Here is a 16790-nt window from a genome sequence, read left to right as displayed (position 1 = left end):
AACAAGAAACCGTCGGAGACGGGTGATGCTCTCCAAAGTGTCACAATATTGCACTATATATTCAGATAAAAGGAAACGTCTTGAGGGCACAGTAGTTGGGGGACAGATTTTTTTTATAGAAAATTTCAAAGGGCCATAACTCTGTAAAAAATCATCCGACCAGAACCCGCTGATAATATGCACATCTCCTCTTGGTAGTGAAGCTTCCCATAAAGTTTCATTGAATTCCGGTCATTAGTTGCTGAGAAACAGCCCGGACAAGAATTGCACTATATGTACAGTTCATGGAAAATTTCAAAGGGCCATAACTCTGTGAAAAATCATCCGACCAGAACCCGCTGATAATATGCACATCTCCTCTTGGTAGTGAAGCTTCCCATAAAGTTTCATTGAATTCCGGTCATTAGTTGCTGAGAAATAGCCCGAACAAAAATTGTGAACGATCAGACAGACAGACGCACACACGGACAGACGAAGCGGCAACTATATGCTCCCCGCAAAATTTATTTTGGGGGAGCATAATAAACTCTGGATCCAGCATAATTTACTTAAGCTAGGTGGATGATACTTTGTGTGTGGATAGATGGCTTGATGCCAAGCTACATGTGTTTAAAAACAGGTTCCATCTTTTTTGTTCCTTCAAGATTAATGTGGAGATCCTGCTCCTAACTCCGACTTTTAAGCAGTATAAGACAGCTGTTCTGTTTGAGGACTTTTTTATGAAGTTTCTAAAACCATTAAACAAAACATATAAATAAAATTACCCATTAAATGTGCCAATAAAAAAATATGAGATCCTGTTATCTTATAGTCATCTTAAGATATTTTGAATCCATCCATGCGCAAGGAATGAAAGTAATAAAAAATCCATAACAAGAAAATTATATTTAATTCTATAAAAGTCTATACACAATTAAATAATAAACGTAACACTAACAGGTATCAGGTATGGGTATACTCTTCATGGCAGTACAGGTCTGTAACACTACCAGGTATCAGGTATGGGTATACTCTTCATGGCAGTACAGGTCTGCAGGTATCAGGTATGGGTATACTCTTCATGGCAGTACAGGTCTGTAACACTAACAGGTATCAGGTATGGGTATACTCTTCATGGCAGTACAGGTCTGTAACACTAACAGGTATCAGGTATGGGTATACTCTTCATGGCAGTACAGTTCTGAGCCCTGCAAGAAGTCTGCTATCACTGAGTCCATCACTCTCAACTCAAGTGTTACTTCTTTGAATACCTCACTGCGAGACACCTGCCAATTAGGAAAGCTAAACTGTCAATTATTTAAAATATTGGAGGCTTATCAAGAAGATTTAACCTGAAATAATTACGACTTAGAATAGTTATTACAGTGCAATTGTACCTTGTGTTAAGTTTTTAACAAACTTTTAACAGTTTTCTCTTTCAATATGATGCTGTATTGAAGATTAAAATCAGTATGCATGAGTTTTGAAAAAAATGTTTCAGTGAGTACCTCTGTGAAGCCCAACTTTGAAAACATCTTTAGGCTTGTTTCATTTGAATAACCAATCTTGGCTGTATATCTACGTATGGATAATTCTTCAAATCCTAAAATATAACGTTATCATTAGTAATTGTACTTCAAACAAAGTGTTTAAAATAGGACATTAAAGCAATCACTAGAAGCTTCAAGGGTAAAAATATTTACTTTACAAATGGGTTTGCCTATAATCTTATCAACAGAGTCAGATGAAAGGCAATATATAACTGATATGGGTACTTCCAAATGTTTGTTAGTGCCTGTTCCCTACGTTGGAGCATGATGTTAGGCAAGACTTACCAAATATCATCATACAAAGCAGGGCCTCTTTTCCAAACCCTCTTCCCCGTGCCAAGGGCTCTGAAGAATAATAACATAAAGATTTAGTTACTTTTAACCTTTCAAAAACAAGAATTCAATTGGTCACTCAGGAAACTTTGATAAACAACACTACCAGACTACTATGTTATAAACACCATGTCATAATTGACGTAGGTAAACCAACTTTACACTGTATAAATTTATTAATATGATCGTTTGAAAAGTTTTCGTAATAAAACTGTTATGTTATGTGTAAATACTTGCTTATCTTTGAATGTCTTTATGGTAGTTATCAGTATTACCAGAAGGACAGTAACATGCTCAATAAAATAATAACTTAAACCTTTTCCGCACAAAAGTGAAAGTGAAAATGGCTACTGATATGCGACCACCATTAAATCAGAACAGCCTGCAATTAACACCCAGGCTGTTCAGGTTTTACGCTGTTAGCTGTTCACCAGTACTGAATCTAAATATGGAAATAAAGCCTAAAAAACTTAGTTTTAATCTATAAATTAATCTATTAACAAAAGCCTTAAAGCTTCTAAGCAACTACAAACAAGTCAAAATGCATTTCTGAGAGTTAAGCATTGATTTAGTATCATGACCTACCAGCAATCATTATTTCAATCTCTGCAGTGGTATTATCGTCAGCTTCATTAAAAAACAAGTTAACATCTCCTACCATGCTTTCTGAAAACAAAACAATAACACTAATGCACTTCTATTTTGCAAATTTAACCTAGCAGAAGGTAAACAGCATGAGCCAAATACAAACGCTCTATTGATATATGGCCTCTAGTAAAACATAAGAACATCTATTTAAATTTTATGTTAATTAGTATTACCTTATAAGTAACACATAATCTTTACCCTGATTATTCTTTACATGACTGTTTATGAAATGGATTATTTGTATGTGCTTTATAATAATTTTATCACCTATTTCTGTACTGACACTTCCGTGATACTTGCTTTTATCCAACACAATGAATGTGCACTCTGAAGAGAGGAAATAACACATACCGGTATTTATGTGCAATACAAGCTTCAAATCTGTACAAATACATCTGTTCTATTATAAATAAGGAACAGATTTACAGGGTCTGTTATATCAAATAATATTTGTCTTCAAAGCCTTGAAACATTTGCCTTATGCGTTCTTGGAATGAACGAATGAATGAATGAACATATGAATGAACAAACACAAAAACAAATTAATGAATTTAATAATAATAATGAAAATAATAATAATAATATTATTATTATAAATACATAAACAATTAAGCATTATAGAAATTATGAGTTTCAGGTTATATTAAGAACACAATAATCATGAATGTAGCAAAAAAATGTTGAAGTAAATGTGCAATAGTCTCTTACTATTTTCATCATTTCGCCAGGCTTGTTGCATTTCATACTCCTGTTCAAGAGACAAAGGTTCAGATGCTGTAAGTGTCTGCAACTCTTCTGATTTCATCCATTCATGGTACCTGAATTGAAAATCATCGAATTCAGCATGGTTGAAATCTGTCTAAAAGTATTTTACCTTTATTTCATGGAAGACCTAAGGCTTATTGGGTATCCAGCATTTTTTCTTCTTTATAAAGTACCAGAAAATGGCACTTTCCCCATCAGGTAAAAATTCCAAATTTTTCAATTGCTGTCCAAAAAAATTCACATTGAAGTTTTCAAATACTTTTTGTTTTTCATAAAATGCAACATTTAGTTAATTTCTATGCAGCTGTATGAGTTGATCCGATGTAATTATAATATTTACATATTGGCAATAATTATTCTCAATCCTAAAGTATTTGTTTGCAAAAAATAAAATACACCTACTTCCCATTTGGAAATTTCAAGATGCACATTTTCCCAATTTAAGGTTTTTTTGTGCTGGGTAATTTTTCCCAATTGGGCTGGTATCAGTACTTTTGCAAAAATATCGCTGGTATCATAATTTGTTTTTTCTTTACAATCATTTAAGACACTTCTAAACTCAGTGTAGAATGATAAATATATTAAATATCCCCACATATAGTCCCAATGAAATAAGTCAATAATCCCCATTAACAATGCATTTACTGTCTATGATCAGTCTATTTATTATTTAATGTAGTGATTTAAGGTCACTTCCAACAGCCTTGCTGTTGAGCTTGCTTTTCAGCCACGTGGTTAGAGTGTCTGGCTACCACTCCGGAGGTCATGGGTTCGATCCCCCATTGAAGCTCCGTATTTTTACACTAATGGCGACGAGGCAAACACGAACTGTGATTCAGAACATGGGTGTGAGCTTCTAATGGCTTCAAGGAGCCCCTTGTGTAGCGGTCGACACTATAATATAGCAAAAAGTGTCAATGTGAGATGCTGTAGCGGGCATGTCTGGCCTTGAAACATTAAGAGGGGGAGGAGTGTAGTGATTTAAGGTCACTACCAACAGCCTTGCTGTTGAGCTTGCTTTTCAGCCACGTGGTTAGAGTGTCTGGCTACCACTCCGGAGGTCATGAGTTTGATCCCCCATTGAAGCTCCATAATTTTACAACATTATTAATAATATCCTGTCACTTTTTAATAGAACAAACTATTCTTCTTTGGAACATATTGCTATTACACAGATATGCATGTACAACGAATTCACATTTATGCTAGATATGGAAACAGGATATCCATAAAACTTACCCTTGTAAACTGTTAATAATTCATGGATAATTCATCAGTTGTCCGAATATCAATATCCGGATTCTAATCATTTATTAATTTCGTGTATTGTACAATATTACCATCTACATCTACATCTACATTGTACATCGCTGCAATCACGCATGATTATTATGCGACGGGTGGTGAAAGAGTAAGAATAAAGAATGAGGGACAGTAAAGTAAGAAGAGCTTGATAGTTAAAAGACAGAAGGAAAGTAAAGCAGAACACCAGCTACGTTTCGCCCTTCTCCCTCATGCCTCTCCGGCTACGGTGGCCGCTGAGAGGATTGATCCTCAACCGGCACAGCCACGAGGGGTCATTAGGAGTTACTTTGTAGCTGGAGCTGACAACTTATTCAGAATCTGGTTGTTGCTAGCCCCCGCTTGAAGGATACCAAGTCAGGGGATTCAGCAATGGAGGCTGGTAGGTTGTTCCAGGTGGCAATGATACTTGGAAAAAAGCTGTGGCGATAGTATGAAGTGGATGTCGATAATGGCAGGAACTTGATGGTGTGGTTTGCTCGTGTCCGGCTTGAGCCAGGGGAAAGGTATTTCGAGACTGGTATGTCCCAGAATGACAATACAAACAAACAACGCTAAAATAAGGCCTGTAATAAATCGAACCTTTCGACGTGTTTGCTTTCATATGGAACTAAAACAATATTGCGGGCAACAAGCTTTAAATGTTCATTAATTTTCATTGTCGGTGATAAAGCACAGAAGACCTCGTTTAACAAGTCCATGAACTCTTCGAAAAGAGGATGGCGGGTGTTTCAGATTTTGCCAACACAAATACACCAGAAAAGGCGTGCATTACTGTTCCTTGTGGGCACATTCTTATTGCAACTAAATGGCGAAATACTTTGATATCAAATTCACTTCAAGGTATAGTTATTGTACGGGAATATGTGTAGTCTTATAACTTAGACAATTTCATCAAATCAATCAAACTTTCAAAGACCTAGAATTCTAGGTCTTTGAATCAATGACAATGTATTTGCTGAAAATGTTACATATCGATAGTATATGACGGATGTTATAATATATTGTACGATAATTAAAATGTATTATTTTATTCTTGACAAGTTATTTTAATGATTTGGCAAAGACTAGATAGATTTAATTATAAGCTCAAGACAAGTAAAGTGTTGTTTATTATTACTGATGTGTGTTTTTTCTATTCTGTTTGTGTTATTTATGTATATGTCCTTAATTTAATTAATATGTACTTAAATACATATATTTGTAGTATATATTATATGTAATATTTTTTCTTTTTGCTCTGAAAGGCTTTAAAAATGTCCAGCTTAAAAAATCTCCACATAAATTAACACTTTTCAAGAACAATATAATGTTCGTCATCACTATGCACAGGCATGTCAGGCCCGTTCCCAGGCCATGGGCCCAGGGGCTCGGGCCCCCCCAGCTGGCTGTCGAACTATGATTTTTTTTAATAATCAGCCCACTGCAATTTTTTCTCTCGTGCAAGGGCCCACAGTACACTTTCCCTCAAAACAAAAGAGCAGCTATGTTTTATTGTCCCTGATAAACAAGGGGATTAACGCTCGCCAATCGAGATAAGCCTCTAGGAAATGTTTTCTTATCGCCTTGTACACACATCCCCGATCAGTCCCCAATTGTGATCATGAATGCTTCATCTATCGATGGTTGATGTAACATGTATTTTGATACGTGCTGCGAATGGAAGCAACTGCTACAGGAGTTCGTAGACTATGGTCTGATAATTGCCGTCGCAAGTTTTTTTCCTTCTTTGAGAAGGCCCTAGACGTATTTTTCCCTTCTTTAAGTTTAAATGTTGTTTTTTTTAAACCTTTTATTGGCAATTTTAAGGTCCTAATATATACTTTTTGCATTGAGAATAGGGCCCTGAATTTGAACCGGAACAAAAACACTGACAAAGGTATTAAAACTGAGTATTTAAAATTTTTGAAAGGAAATCACTGAAAAAGACTACGATGAGATAGTTAACATGTTTGTTTAAAAGAAAAACAGATTCATAAATTTGCCGGGCAACAGATAAGAATTTGGCAGAATTCAGTTTTTAAAATAATTGAGTACCGAGAATTGAGTAATATCAACCTATTGATGGCTCATTGGTAAAAAAATGAAGATTGAAACAGCAAATCGATCTCATTATAGAAGTTAACCTGATCCAGTGTAGAAAAATATTGTATAATTAAATAATCTCTTTCCTTGAATTTGTTTGAAAACAGTAAAATATGTTAAATTGATTATTTAAGACTTTCATTATTTCCCCCCAAAATTAGGCGTTTCGCGCAATTTTTTTCCTTAAAAATGGCAAGGTCTTTCCCAAAAAATCAGATTTAAAAAAACCTGTGACATTATTGATTTGTGAAAAAAATGGTGGAAGCAATACAAGAGTTGATGTGGATAATCGTCAGTTTAAACCTGTAAGTTTCGGAAATCTAAAGCTTTTAATATTGTTGTGGATTCACACCAATGTTTAAAGTTTAAGACTTCCGAAATGTGCTGATTTACTTGTTATATTCCATTAATTCATATCACAAAATACGTTTTTTATAAGCATTAAAATTCACCTTGCAAAGTGCCAAATTAAAAAAGTACATATATAGGGAGGGGGGACCCCTCCCAAACCCTCCCCGGTTGGGCCCCCCCAGTAAAAAATCCTGGGTACGGTCCTGCATGTGAAACAATCAAACATGGGTGATTATATTGCCCAATATTATTCACACCTCAGCATATTATACTAGGTATACTTACTGTGATGAAACCCATACATTTTTAACTGAAAATTGAGTGTGGCAAACCCTAAGTATGCTAAATGATAGGGGTTGTGTTGGATGTCCAACCAAAGTTTAGGAAGTCTGCATCGAAACCAGCCAGGACAGAGGTTTTGTTTGATTAACACTGTATTTGATTCACTTTTTGTTTTTAAGACTAACCCCCATGATAAGGAAATGTAAGCATGTCAAATTCTAAATTCATATGTATTAATGCTGTTTTAATTCTTTAGTCCTAACATGTAAAAAAAACTTGTTTCTTCTTACCTTTCCAGGTATTAAGCCTGTGTATGAGGACAATCTAGGGTATCTAGACTTTCAGACAGGTCATCACATGGGCGTGGTGTATGCCACTGAGGCTGATCTCGTCGCCCAAGCTGGCCTGCGGCGTAAACTGGCAAAATTACGCAAGGTATTTGAATTTATTCATTAGAAAACTGTGCTCTCTGAGCATCATTTTCATTCTGCAGTTTCTTTTCATTGACCTGAAAACAAATTAAGCTATTTCAGTTTGCTCTCAAATGTACTTCCATTACTTTTATGGGTGGGGGACAGTCAGTCTCACTTAGATGAGTAAAATGGTTTCTGCGTAATCACGTCTGAAAAAATCGAGCTATTGTTATCAAACTTTGTACAAAGATACTTTATGTAATTGTTATGAACTGGCTTTTTGTTAGGTATGCATATCATGGTCAAGGTCACCAGAATATACATTTACAAAAATGGCAAGGTTTCTGATCACTAGCTTGAAAATGTTATGATACAATTTAAGAAAACTTGTTATTTGAGTGAGATTTATTGGAATTGCATGTAAGGCATAGATCCTCATTACTCAAACTAGAAAAATGAACATAGATTCTGCTCAATAACTGAAATTCAAATTGAGTGTTGCAAAAACAAATTATGCGAAATTTCCATATATATGTATAGGTATATATCCACTGGCCCATACATAAGAACAAAAGCAAAGTTATGGGCAGCAAATGTATTTGTTATTTTATGTAAATATATTCGCATTGTAATGCAGTTGTGCAACAAGGTGTTTATCAACCCTTTAATTGGCTGTGTTGAATGTTGTGCTCTTCAGGCAAACAATGTGCAAATTTTAGTGCTAGCAGAAAAGACAACCTCTACAGCACAGTATTATCAGCAGCTGCAGAAGTTTGTCATGCTGGAGCTCGGTTTTTCAATGTTACCTGTTCCTGGACAGGCAGAGGCTGCAGGAGTCCTCTCACAGATGGTTGGTGCAGCATGTTTATACAAGCAAATGTCTGCACAGGCTAATCAGGGATATTCACTTTCTGCCAACACTGAAATTTCGTTTAGAAGATACCTCATTGAAACAAACATTTGGAAGTAGTGTCCCTGATTAGCCTGTGCTTCCTGCACAGGCTAATCTGGGATGAAACTTTATGCACATGGATCAAGCCCAGCTTTCTTAGAATATGGCTCAAAAGTGTAGGATTTAATCACTCTTAACCATGACAATCTGTGTAGACCATATGTGACATGGTCGGTCACTGTCGGTGGATAGGTAAAAAATGTATGTTTTGTTAAATAAAATAATTTAGTTAAAGGCAACATTCAAACTACTGTAACAAATATTTTATATCAACTTACACTTTTAATTTATATCATAATGCATATTTGTTATTTCATTGACTTTGCAAAATAAATTTGGATAAAGATTAAGTATCATCTCAAAGGTGACATCCAAATTACTGTAAAAAATATTTTATGACAAGATATACATGTATATTTGTTTGTTTTTTATTGTCTTTGTAAAGTAATATTTTGGTCAAGATTGAATATGATCCGATAGCTGTTCAATTCAGCTATAACATGACTACAAGGTCTCATTTTATTGTAGGTTTTAACAGAGAGCAAAATGGAGAGCAATCCATTCTTAAAGAAGCGTAGACCCCCCAACCTGGATGAGGCCCTGCTAACAACAGTGCAGAGTGTTCCAAAACTAGGGGCCGTAAAGGCTCGTAAACTTCTAGAACATTTCAAAAGTAACTGCAGCATTGTGTTAACAAATTGTTTTCTTGATACTTTCTTAATTATAAATTATGTAGTATTTACCAAAGTGTTTAAATATAACATGTTGTCCAGGTTCATTACCTGACAACAAGCATCATAGTATAAGAATTGTAGCAATTTTGATTTGATTTTATTTGTAAATAAAACGTTCAAACATATTTTATAAAATCATGGTGTTTAACATCTACAGATTATCTTTTGATGTTACTGTATTTAATTTGGTTTATTTTTTATCTCAAAAGGTTATGTTCAAGTTAGTTTTATCCTTTTATAGGTTTAAAGGCAATAAACGAAGCTTCAGTCCATGTGAGTACATTGCAATAAATTCTATATACCAGCTAGGTTAATGTTTATTTGAAAATTTAGTTTTCATTCTGATCTGTATAAACTCAGAAAATCTTGCCTCCAACATAACTTGTCATAAATGGATGGATTTAAAAATAACTTGGCACAAAGTTCAATCATCAAAAGAGACAATGTGACGTGTGTAATGTCCGTCTACCTACTTCAAAGGTCAACGGCCAAATTAGGCCATGAAAACGCCTGAACATTTCTGTTAAGACCATACGTTTTCATGTATTGATCAATTTTAATACACCTTATCACACATGTACACCATCATAAAAGATGACATGTTGTGTGTAACCAACCAACTTTCTATCTCAAAGGTAAATCTCAGTCTTAGAGTTTAAAGGTCACATTTTGCCATTAAACAGCTGAAAAATTTAAGTCAAAGTCATTACTTTGTCAATTATAGATTTTAAAATAATTTCATGTGTTACAACTGTCTCTTCCTTATAGGCAAATATCACTTCTAGAGGTCAAAAATCAAAACAAAAATAATTGTCACAGCCATAACTTTGTAATATATCTATGTATGGCTTTTAAAATAACGTGCACAAATGCTTACCATCATAGGACAATGTGTCACATGTAATGCCCTTTTCCTACCACAAAGGTTAAGGTCACACTTATATGTCAAATGTTACATTTCAAAACAAACTCGCGGGTTGGGGGGTATATCTCCTATTTACACTTATCTTGTCTAGAAATAATATGCATTAATTGCATAAGTAGAATTATAATTTATTTTAGATTATCTTTATGAAATATAATGTGTCACTACATTAAGTTTTGTTGTTGTTGGAATTGTATCTAACCAAATTATGTTTCTTCTTCATACTTTTGATGTGTCTTTATGTACTTCAGGAGCTGTCTCAAATTATTGGCAAAGCTGGTGCGCAAAATGTGAGAGACTTCTTTGACTTTCCTACTAATGGTACATCCTGACATATGAAACTCGGATCACAGAACAATCTAGTGTCTTCTGTGTTAATTGCTGATGAAAATTGTGCATTCACAGTGGAGGGGAGATTATGTCAGACGGAATGGTTGAATTGAAGAAACAGGAAAAACCAGACATAATTGGGTAGATGTGAATTCATCATTCCAAGTGTTCATGGACTTGTCATGCTCTGTAATTATTGTATCTATAGTAACCTCTCAAAGGGCGTCTTACCTTCTTTAAGTATTGAAGAGCATGCAACTTTCACTCGTAAAATTTCAAGAGTTATGTTGGACATGTGGGTAATTGTGATAGCAAGATACTTATTTCAGTAAATCTTTAAAAGGCACTATATCAACATTATGAAAACATCCTTTCATTTGTATAAATAATTGTTTTTATAAATTTGGAGGGTTTTATGTATGTTTGCATCTACATCAGTGCTACAAATGAAAGAACTGTTTCATTTGCCTAATTAGTTTTGTTTTGTGTGTCAAATAACCTTTCCAATATGAGCTTTTGTTATCGATATTTGAAATAACAAATGTACTTGCATTATTAATTAGGCTATTGTTTTCATAAGGAAGTGTATAGACAGGTAATCTTGCATGTATAGACAAGCTATCTTCTCAAGATATCTGAATGTTGAACATTGTTCTTGATGAAAGTGTCTGGTACTGTTAGTTAGGTTATCAAAGATAATGTTAACAAGCTTCCATAAATATGGTAAACATTGCTGCACATGTATATTGTTAACCGTACTTTAAAAAAAATGAACATACCTTTTGTTATACTTGGTAACTAAAATTAAAATATAAAAAAGTACATCTATTGTTTCGGTTAATGTGTTACCATTTAAGTCTGATTTAATAAAAATCCCACTTAAATTTAAAGCATGGTAACGTGTATGACTAACGATCATTTTGGTTCAAAGACACCATAAGAATAATGTGATTATTTTATATACGTCTGCCGAAGGGTGTCGTGGAGTCTGGCTGGCTTTTTGTCATTCTGATGCCATAAACCGATTAATGATATAAATGTGTGTGTGCAAGATCGCGACTAAGACATTGTACATTGTACCGCCATATGGTATCATCTGTAAAGTCAGGTATGGAATGCAATGCATGTGTCTCACAATATCATTTTAAATGTCGTGGATGCGGGTTTTCATTTCCAAAAGACGACATCAACGATATTCACCAATATCTGGGTCCCACCTTCGACATACATGTATTCCTATCGTTATTATACATATGGCCATGTTATATCTAAATATTACGAGAATCAACGCGAATAAAATCCCTAATCGAAATATATGTATATCATTGCCTTACAATTTGTTCTATTTATTACTGAACTCTATCTTTTTAATTGCGTTTTTGTCATTTTTTTTAAGTTCCTCAATTCAATTTTAGACCGCGGCGTATTGGAAGTTTCGTACCTGCCCTATAAGCCGTCGATATGCCGCTTTAATAAAAGAGAATATTGAATAACTAAAGGCGAATATTTCAATAGCGATATCGAAATCCAATAAACACAATATACGGTAGATTGTTTTAGGTACATATTAATCCAGTCATGTACACGTTCATAAACTGCTATCGATCAAGCTTTAAGTTAGTACACGGATATGTACATGTATATCAATAAAATGCTTGGCATATTTGTGTGTTTGTATCCGTGAGCAACACGTCGCTTTTAGCTGGTAAGCTGGAAGTGGGTTTTGAACAATGTTGAATGATCCCCGCTCAGTCAGCGCCTACATCGATACCACGTTGAACAACATTGTGTAAGATTCATGTATTTATGACTGCATTTGAAATAACGAGCCCATCTGAGCATTTATCTCAATCGCAGCGATCATAAAGCAGTGAACCGTCCACATGGCGATGCATTCCCCTGTTTAATGGGTCGCAGACAAGCCCAGAACCTACAGACAAGATACTGAAGTTACCCGGCTCAAGTCTCGGGTACCAGGAGCATCTCACCTGTGGTCCTTGGGCAACCCTGTCCTACCCCAGAGCGCCTGAAAGACGGCAGCGGGGTCGCAGTGGACAGGACCCTAGAACCGGGAATTACTCGGGACACGAACATCCCAAGTGGTATCGAAGTATGCGTTGGCAGATGGGTGTTATTTCTCCATCGTCAAAATCCACTTCCAGTCCACCATAGTTTCATTACAACCGGACGCGGGTCGAAGCTCGCTGCTCACGGTTCAAATTCGCCACAGCTTTCTGGTTGTGGGGGTAATTCCGAAGTCAACATCGATATCTGGCTGTTTATATACTGTTCTTGTTCACGTGATCGTTCTAAAAATAGTCATGAGCTTATAATATACCACCGTTTACAAAATACGGCTAGGCCTATCAACAGACAATATGTTCGTGAAAAACAAACATGATTATAATAATTTCATTTCCTACAATTTTTTCGACCGCGTGAAAAGCTGTTCAATACTACCGCATTTATGTTTAGTTTATGTTTATTTCCGTAAGCTTCCGTACATATGCTAGAGATAGTACGATAATCAATTTGACCAGGGCTGTAGGGCCATTTTGCAGCGTTGTCAATGTTGAATTTTAAGTTGTTGTGCAATAATCCTATCGTTGCTAGTGTACATACAAATGGTGTCAGCATATTTAAGTTGTATATTTATCTAGAGGCGAACTTTATCTAAAGCAGGATTATGGAAGGAGGGACTTGCCCCAACCGAAATTTATCACTTACAAGCACAAGTGGTTAGCTTGTGGCTATGATATTAATTATTAAAAACATCATTTTGAATATTAAAAAAATGTATAACGAAAACTCAACTTCTCTGAAAAAAAAGTTCACTATCAAATATATTTTTTTTTCATTCAAAATTATGTTTTTAGCCGGATTTTTTTCGAAAAAATCTCGGCTTATAGATTGATGTTGTCGGGCGGGCGGGCGGGCGGGCGGGGTGGCGGCGTGCTCGAAAATGTTCTTATTTCATGGTATAACTTTGGTATGCTTGGACCTAGAGTCTTCAAACTTGACATGAAGGTTGGCCAGGATTAACAGATGACCACTGGTCATTTCAAGGTCATTCATTTGAAGGTCAAGGTCACTGTGACCTTCAATATAAAAAATGTTAAAGTTGTTATAACTTTGGTATGCTTGGACCTAGAGTCTTGAAACTTGACATGAAGGTTGGCCATAACTAGTTAGTAACCACTGGTCATTTCAAGGTCATTCATTTGAAGGTCAAGGTCACTGTGACCTTGAATGTAAAAATGTTAAAGTTCTTATTTCATGGTATAACTTTGGTATGCTTGGACCTAGAGTCTTCAAACTTGACATGAAGGTTGGCCAGGATTAACAGATGACCACTGGTCATTTCAAGGTCATTCATTTGAAGGCGAAGGTCACTGTGACCTTCAATATAAAAATGTTAAAGTTGTTATAACTTTGGTATGCTTGGACCTAGAGTCTTGAAACTTGACATGAAGGTTGGCCAGAACTAGTAAGTAACCACTGGACATTTCAAGGTCATTCATTTGAAGGTCAAGGTCCCTGTGACCTTGAATGTAAAAATGTTAAAGTTGTTATAACTTTGGTATGCTTGGACCTAGAGTCTTGAAACTTGACATGAAGGTTGGCCAGAACTAGTAAGTAACCACTGGACATTTCAAGGTCATTCATTTGAAGGTCAAGGTCACTGTGACCTTGAATGTAAAAATGTTAAAGTTCTTATTTCATGTTATAACTTTGGTATGCTTGTACCTAGAGTCTTCAAACTTGAAATAAAGATTGGCCAGTACTAGAAGATGACCACTGGTCATTTCAATGTCATTCATTTGAAGGTCAAGGTCACTGTGACCTTAAATGTTAAAATGTTAAAATTGTTATAACTTTGGTATGCTTGGACATAGAGTCTTCAAACTTGACATGAAGGTTTGCAAGCACACTTAGATGACCACTGGTCATTTCAAGGTCATTCATTCTAAGGTCAAGGTCACTGTGACCTTGAATGTAAAAATGTTAAAGTTCTTATAACTTTGGTAGGTAAAAATGTTAAAGTTCTTATTCCATGTTATAACTTTGGTATGCTTGTACCTAGAGTCTTCAAACTTGTTGTTCATGTATATGCATGCATTCAAAACATAACACAAGGTTTGCTCATGCCTTGAAAAGTACTTACATTTCATTTTGACCTTTGAACAATATTTCAGTAATTTAAGTATTGCATTGACAAAAACACGAAAGGTACTTTCCTGTCATTTAAATCAAAAATCCGGCTTCAATGCGGTCATCTCCGACCGCGGAACTCTTGTTACTAATTAATATCATAGCCACACGCTAACCACCTGTGCTTACAAGCACATAAGGTTTTACATGTAATATCTATTGTGCTTATTGGAGGCTTAAACATGCTGTAGCACAAAGTAATCAGAATCATTAATGTTCTTGCCCATAAAAGGGGGCGTAGGAAGCTCGGGAATATTGGGGGCCACTGATGAGGTGGGTGCGGGCGGATTTTCCCCTCCCGCCGATTGTCGAGCCTGCTTTCGGAAAGCTAGACATTACATTCACAATGGTCGAGAGTAGAAAGAAAGCATGTTTGGCAAAAAAGAATGCTTTTTCATGCTATTTTCTTTGTAAAATTATACTTTAAAAATTTGACTCCTATGTACAGGAGTAAGACGCGCTTAAGAGGAAGTGCAGTGTACAAGAGTATGATACTAGTATTACAGTCTACCGGTAATACGGGTTGAACATGCGATAGTATCTTTTGCAGAGTTATATATTCAATAAAATTTTATTGTATTGTAAGTTGCGCTTGAATGTGTAAAAGAGAACAGTACACATATAATTCAGATTGAATATACTTCGTTTGAATTATATTTTTGATAAGCATTTGAAAGACACGCTAATTGTATCTCGTCATGTTTACAGCATATCATCTACACAATATCATGAGTAATCTCATCATATGAGTCCCACAATGATACGAGTCACATGTTTGTTACATGTATCTTGATAACGCAACCCTGTCGTGTTAATCTAGAACATACGAAAATTTGTATTTCAGCCATAACGAGGGAGAGATTTGGAGGGAGGAAGAGCAGACAGACAGCCAGCCAGATTAATACCCGTGTCACTACCTTCCTGGTCAATGTCATACTTTTAGGTCAAATATAAAATATGCCCATAAAACAGCTTAAAACGGGACGTTATCCGTCATAACTTTGCCTATTTGAATTTGTTTTATTGGCACCAATGTTATCATAATACGGCGTGTCGCGTGTATCACCCATCTCCCGACGTCAAAGGTCAAGGTCACACAATGAGTTCCAATTCAAATTTTTGCTTTACATAGCTTGTACGGAATGTAATTTTGTCATGCATCATGAAATTTTTTAATTACTTACGACAAATGACTAGTATGAGAACACTTCTTGCGTGTAAATCGCGCCTCCCTACCGCAAAGGTTCAAAGGTCAAATTTTGCAATAACATTTACAAATCATCGCCGTCTCCCACCCTCAACGCCATGGTCCCTTTTCATATTCTCTTTACATGCTTGGTAGATTTCATTCCAACTTTAACAGTAAAGTATTGTTTTGTGTATATGATCGTAAAACACTGGAATTATTATTGCATTTTTAATTTAAATTGTACAATATGACGTGGATGTCTATGTCACTTGTTTTACTCAATTATAATATGCATTTTGTTGCCATGGAAGTTAAAACAGTCACTTTATGTAATTGTTCATTATCGAATAAAATAGTTATGAGCTAAAAAACCACGGTTTCCATTATACGGCGGCAAATAGAAAATTTATTTTAGTAAACAAGAACAAGGAGGCTCAGTTTACCCGTAGCTAACATTAATATGAATGGCGTGGACCTATGTTCATAATACTCGGGATTAGCCGCTGGTTTTATTTACATGCAAAGAACAAAATCAACTGTGCGTTATTCTGCACTAATTGTGGATTGAACCGTATGTTTTGAAAAAAGTTCTGTAGAATTTAGTGACATTGTACACTAAAATGCATGTGCTAAGGCGATTTAAAGTTTGCTTGATTAAAATCCGTCTCATCATCGGCACCCACGTTCACTCAAAACCGTTATTCTTTTGTAAATTATGGGTCTTTCGAAGTTTATGAGGT

The 16790-nt window shown here is 35.4% G+C and overlaps 2 protein-coding genes across 7 annotated transcripts; one reads left to right on the top strand and one right to left on the bottom strand.

Moving 5' to 3' along the window:
* Positions 1 to 874: 874 nt before the first annotated feature.
* On the bottom strand, positions 875 to 5277 carry LOC127866556 (N-acetyltransferase 9-like protein). 6 transcript variants are annotated; one of them, XM_052407173.1, is made up of 8 exons: positions 5160 to 5277; positions 3219 to 3328; positions 2778 to 2837; positions 2448 to 2528; positions 1815 to 1874; positions 1488 to 1582; positions 1135 to 1265; positions 875 to 1082 (listed from the first exon to the last, which is right to left on the bottom strand). In XM_052407173.1, the coding sequence occupies exons 1-7, from the start codon at positions 5234 to 5236 to the stop codon at positions 1146 to 1148; spliced, it is 603 nt and encodes a 200-aa protein (XP_052263133.1). In that variant the 5' UTR covers positions 5237 to 5277; the 3' UTR covers positions 875 to 1082; positions 1135 to 1145. The 6 variants fall into 6 exon arrangements, with proteins under 6 accessions (XP_052263133.1, XP_052263135.1, XP_052263134.1 ...); XM_052407175.1 differs by having other exon boundaries at positions 875 to 985; XM_052407174.1 differs by having other exon boundaries at positions 875 to 1125; positions 1179 to 1265.
* On the top strand, positions 5013 to 11471 carry LOC127866555 (Fanconi anemia core complex-associated protein 24-like). Its single transcript, XM_052407171.1, has 6 exons — positions 5013 to 5420; positions 7594 to 7730; positions 8406 to 8558; positions 9189 to 9333; positions 9636 to 9667; positions 10571 to 11471. Exons 1-6 carry the CDS (start codon positions 5297 to 5299, stop codon positions 10649 to 10651), a joined length of 672 nt encoding a protein of 223 aa, XP_052263131.1. The 5' UTR covers positions 5013 to 5296; the 3' UTR covers positions 10652 to 11471.
* The last annotated feature ends 5319 nt before the right edge of the window (positions 11472 to 16790 follow it).

This window comes from Dreissena polymorpha, chromosome 2, assembly GCF_020536995.1.
Source record: "Dreissena polymorpha isolate Duluth1 chromosome 2, UMN_Dpol_1.0, whole genome shotgun sequence".
In the NCBI taxonomy this organism is placed as follows: Eukaryota; Metazoa; Mollusca; class Bivalvia; order Myida; family Dreissenidae; genus Dreissena; species Dreissena polymorpha.
This window is presented reverse-complemented; position numbering and strand designations above follow the sequence as displayed.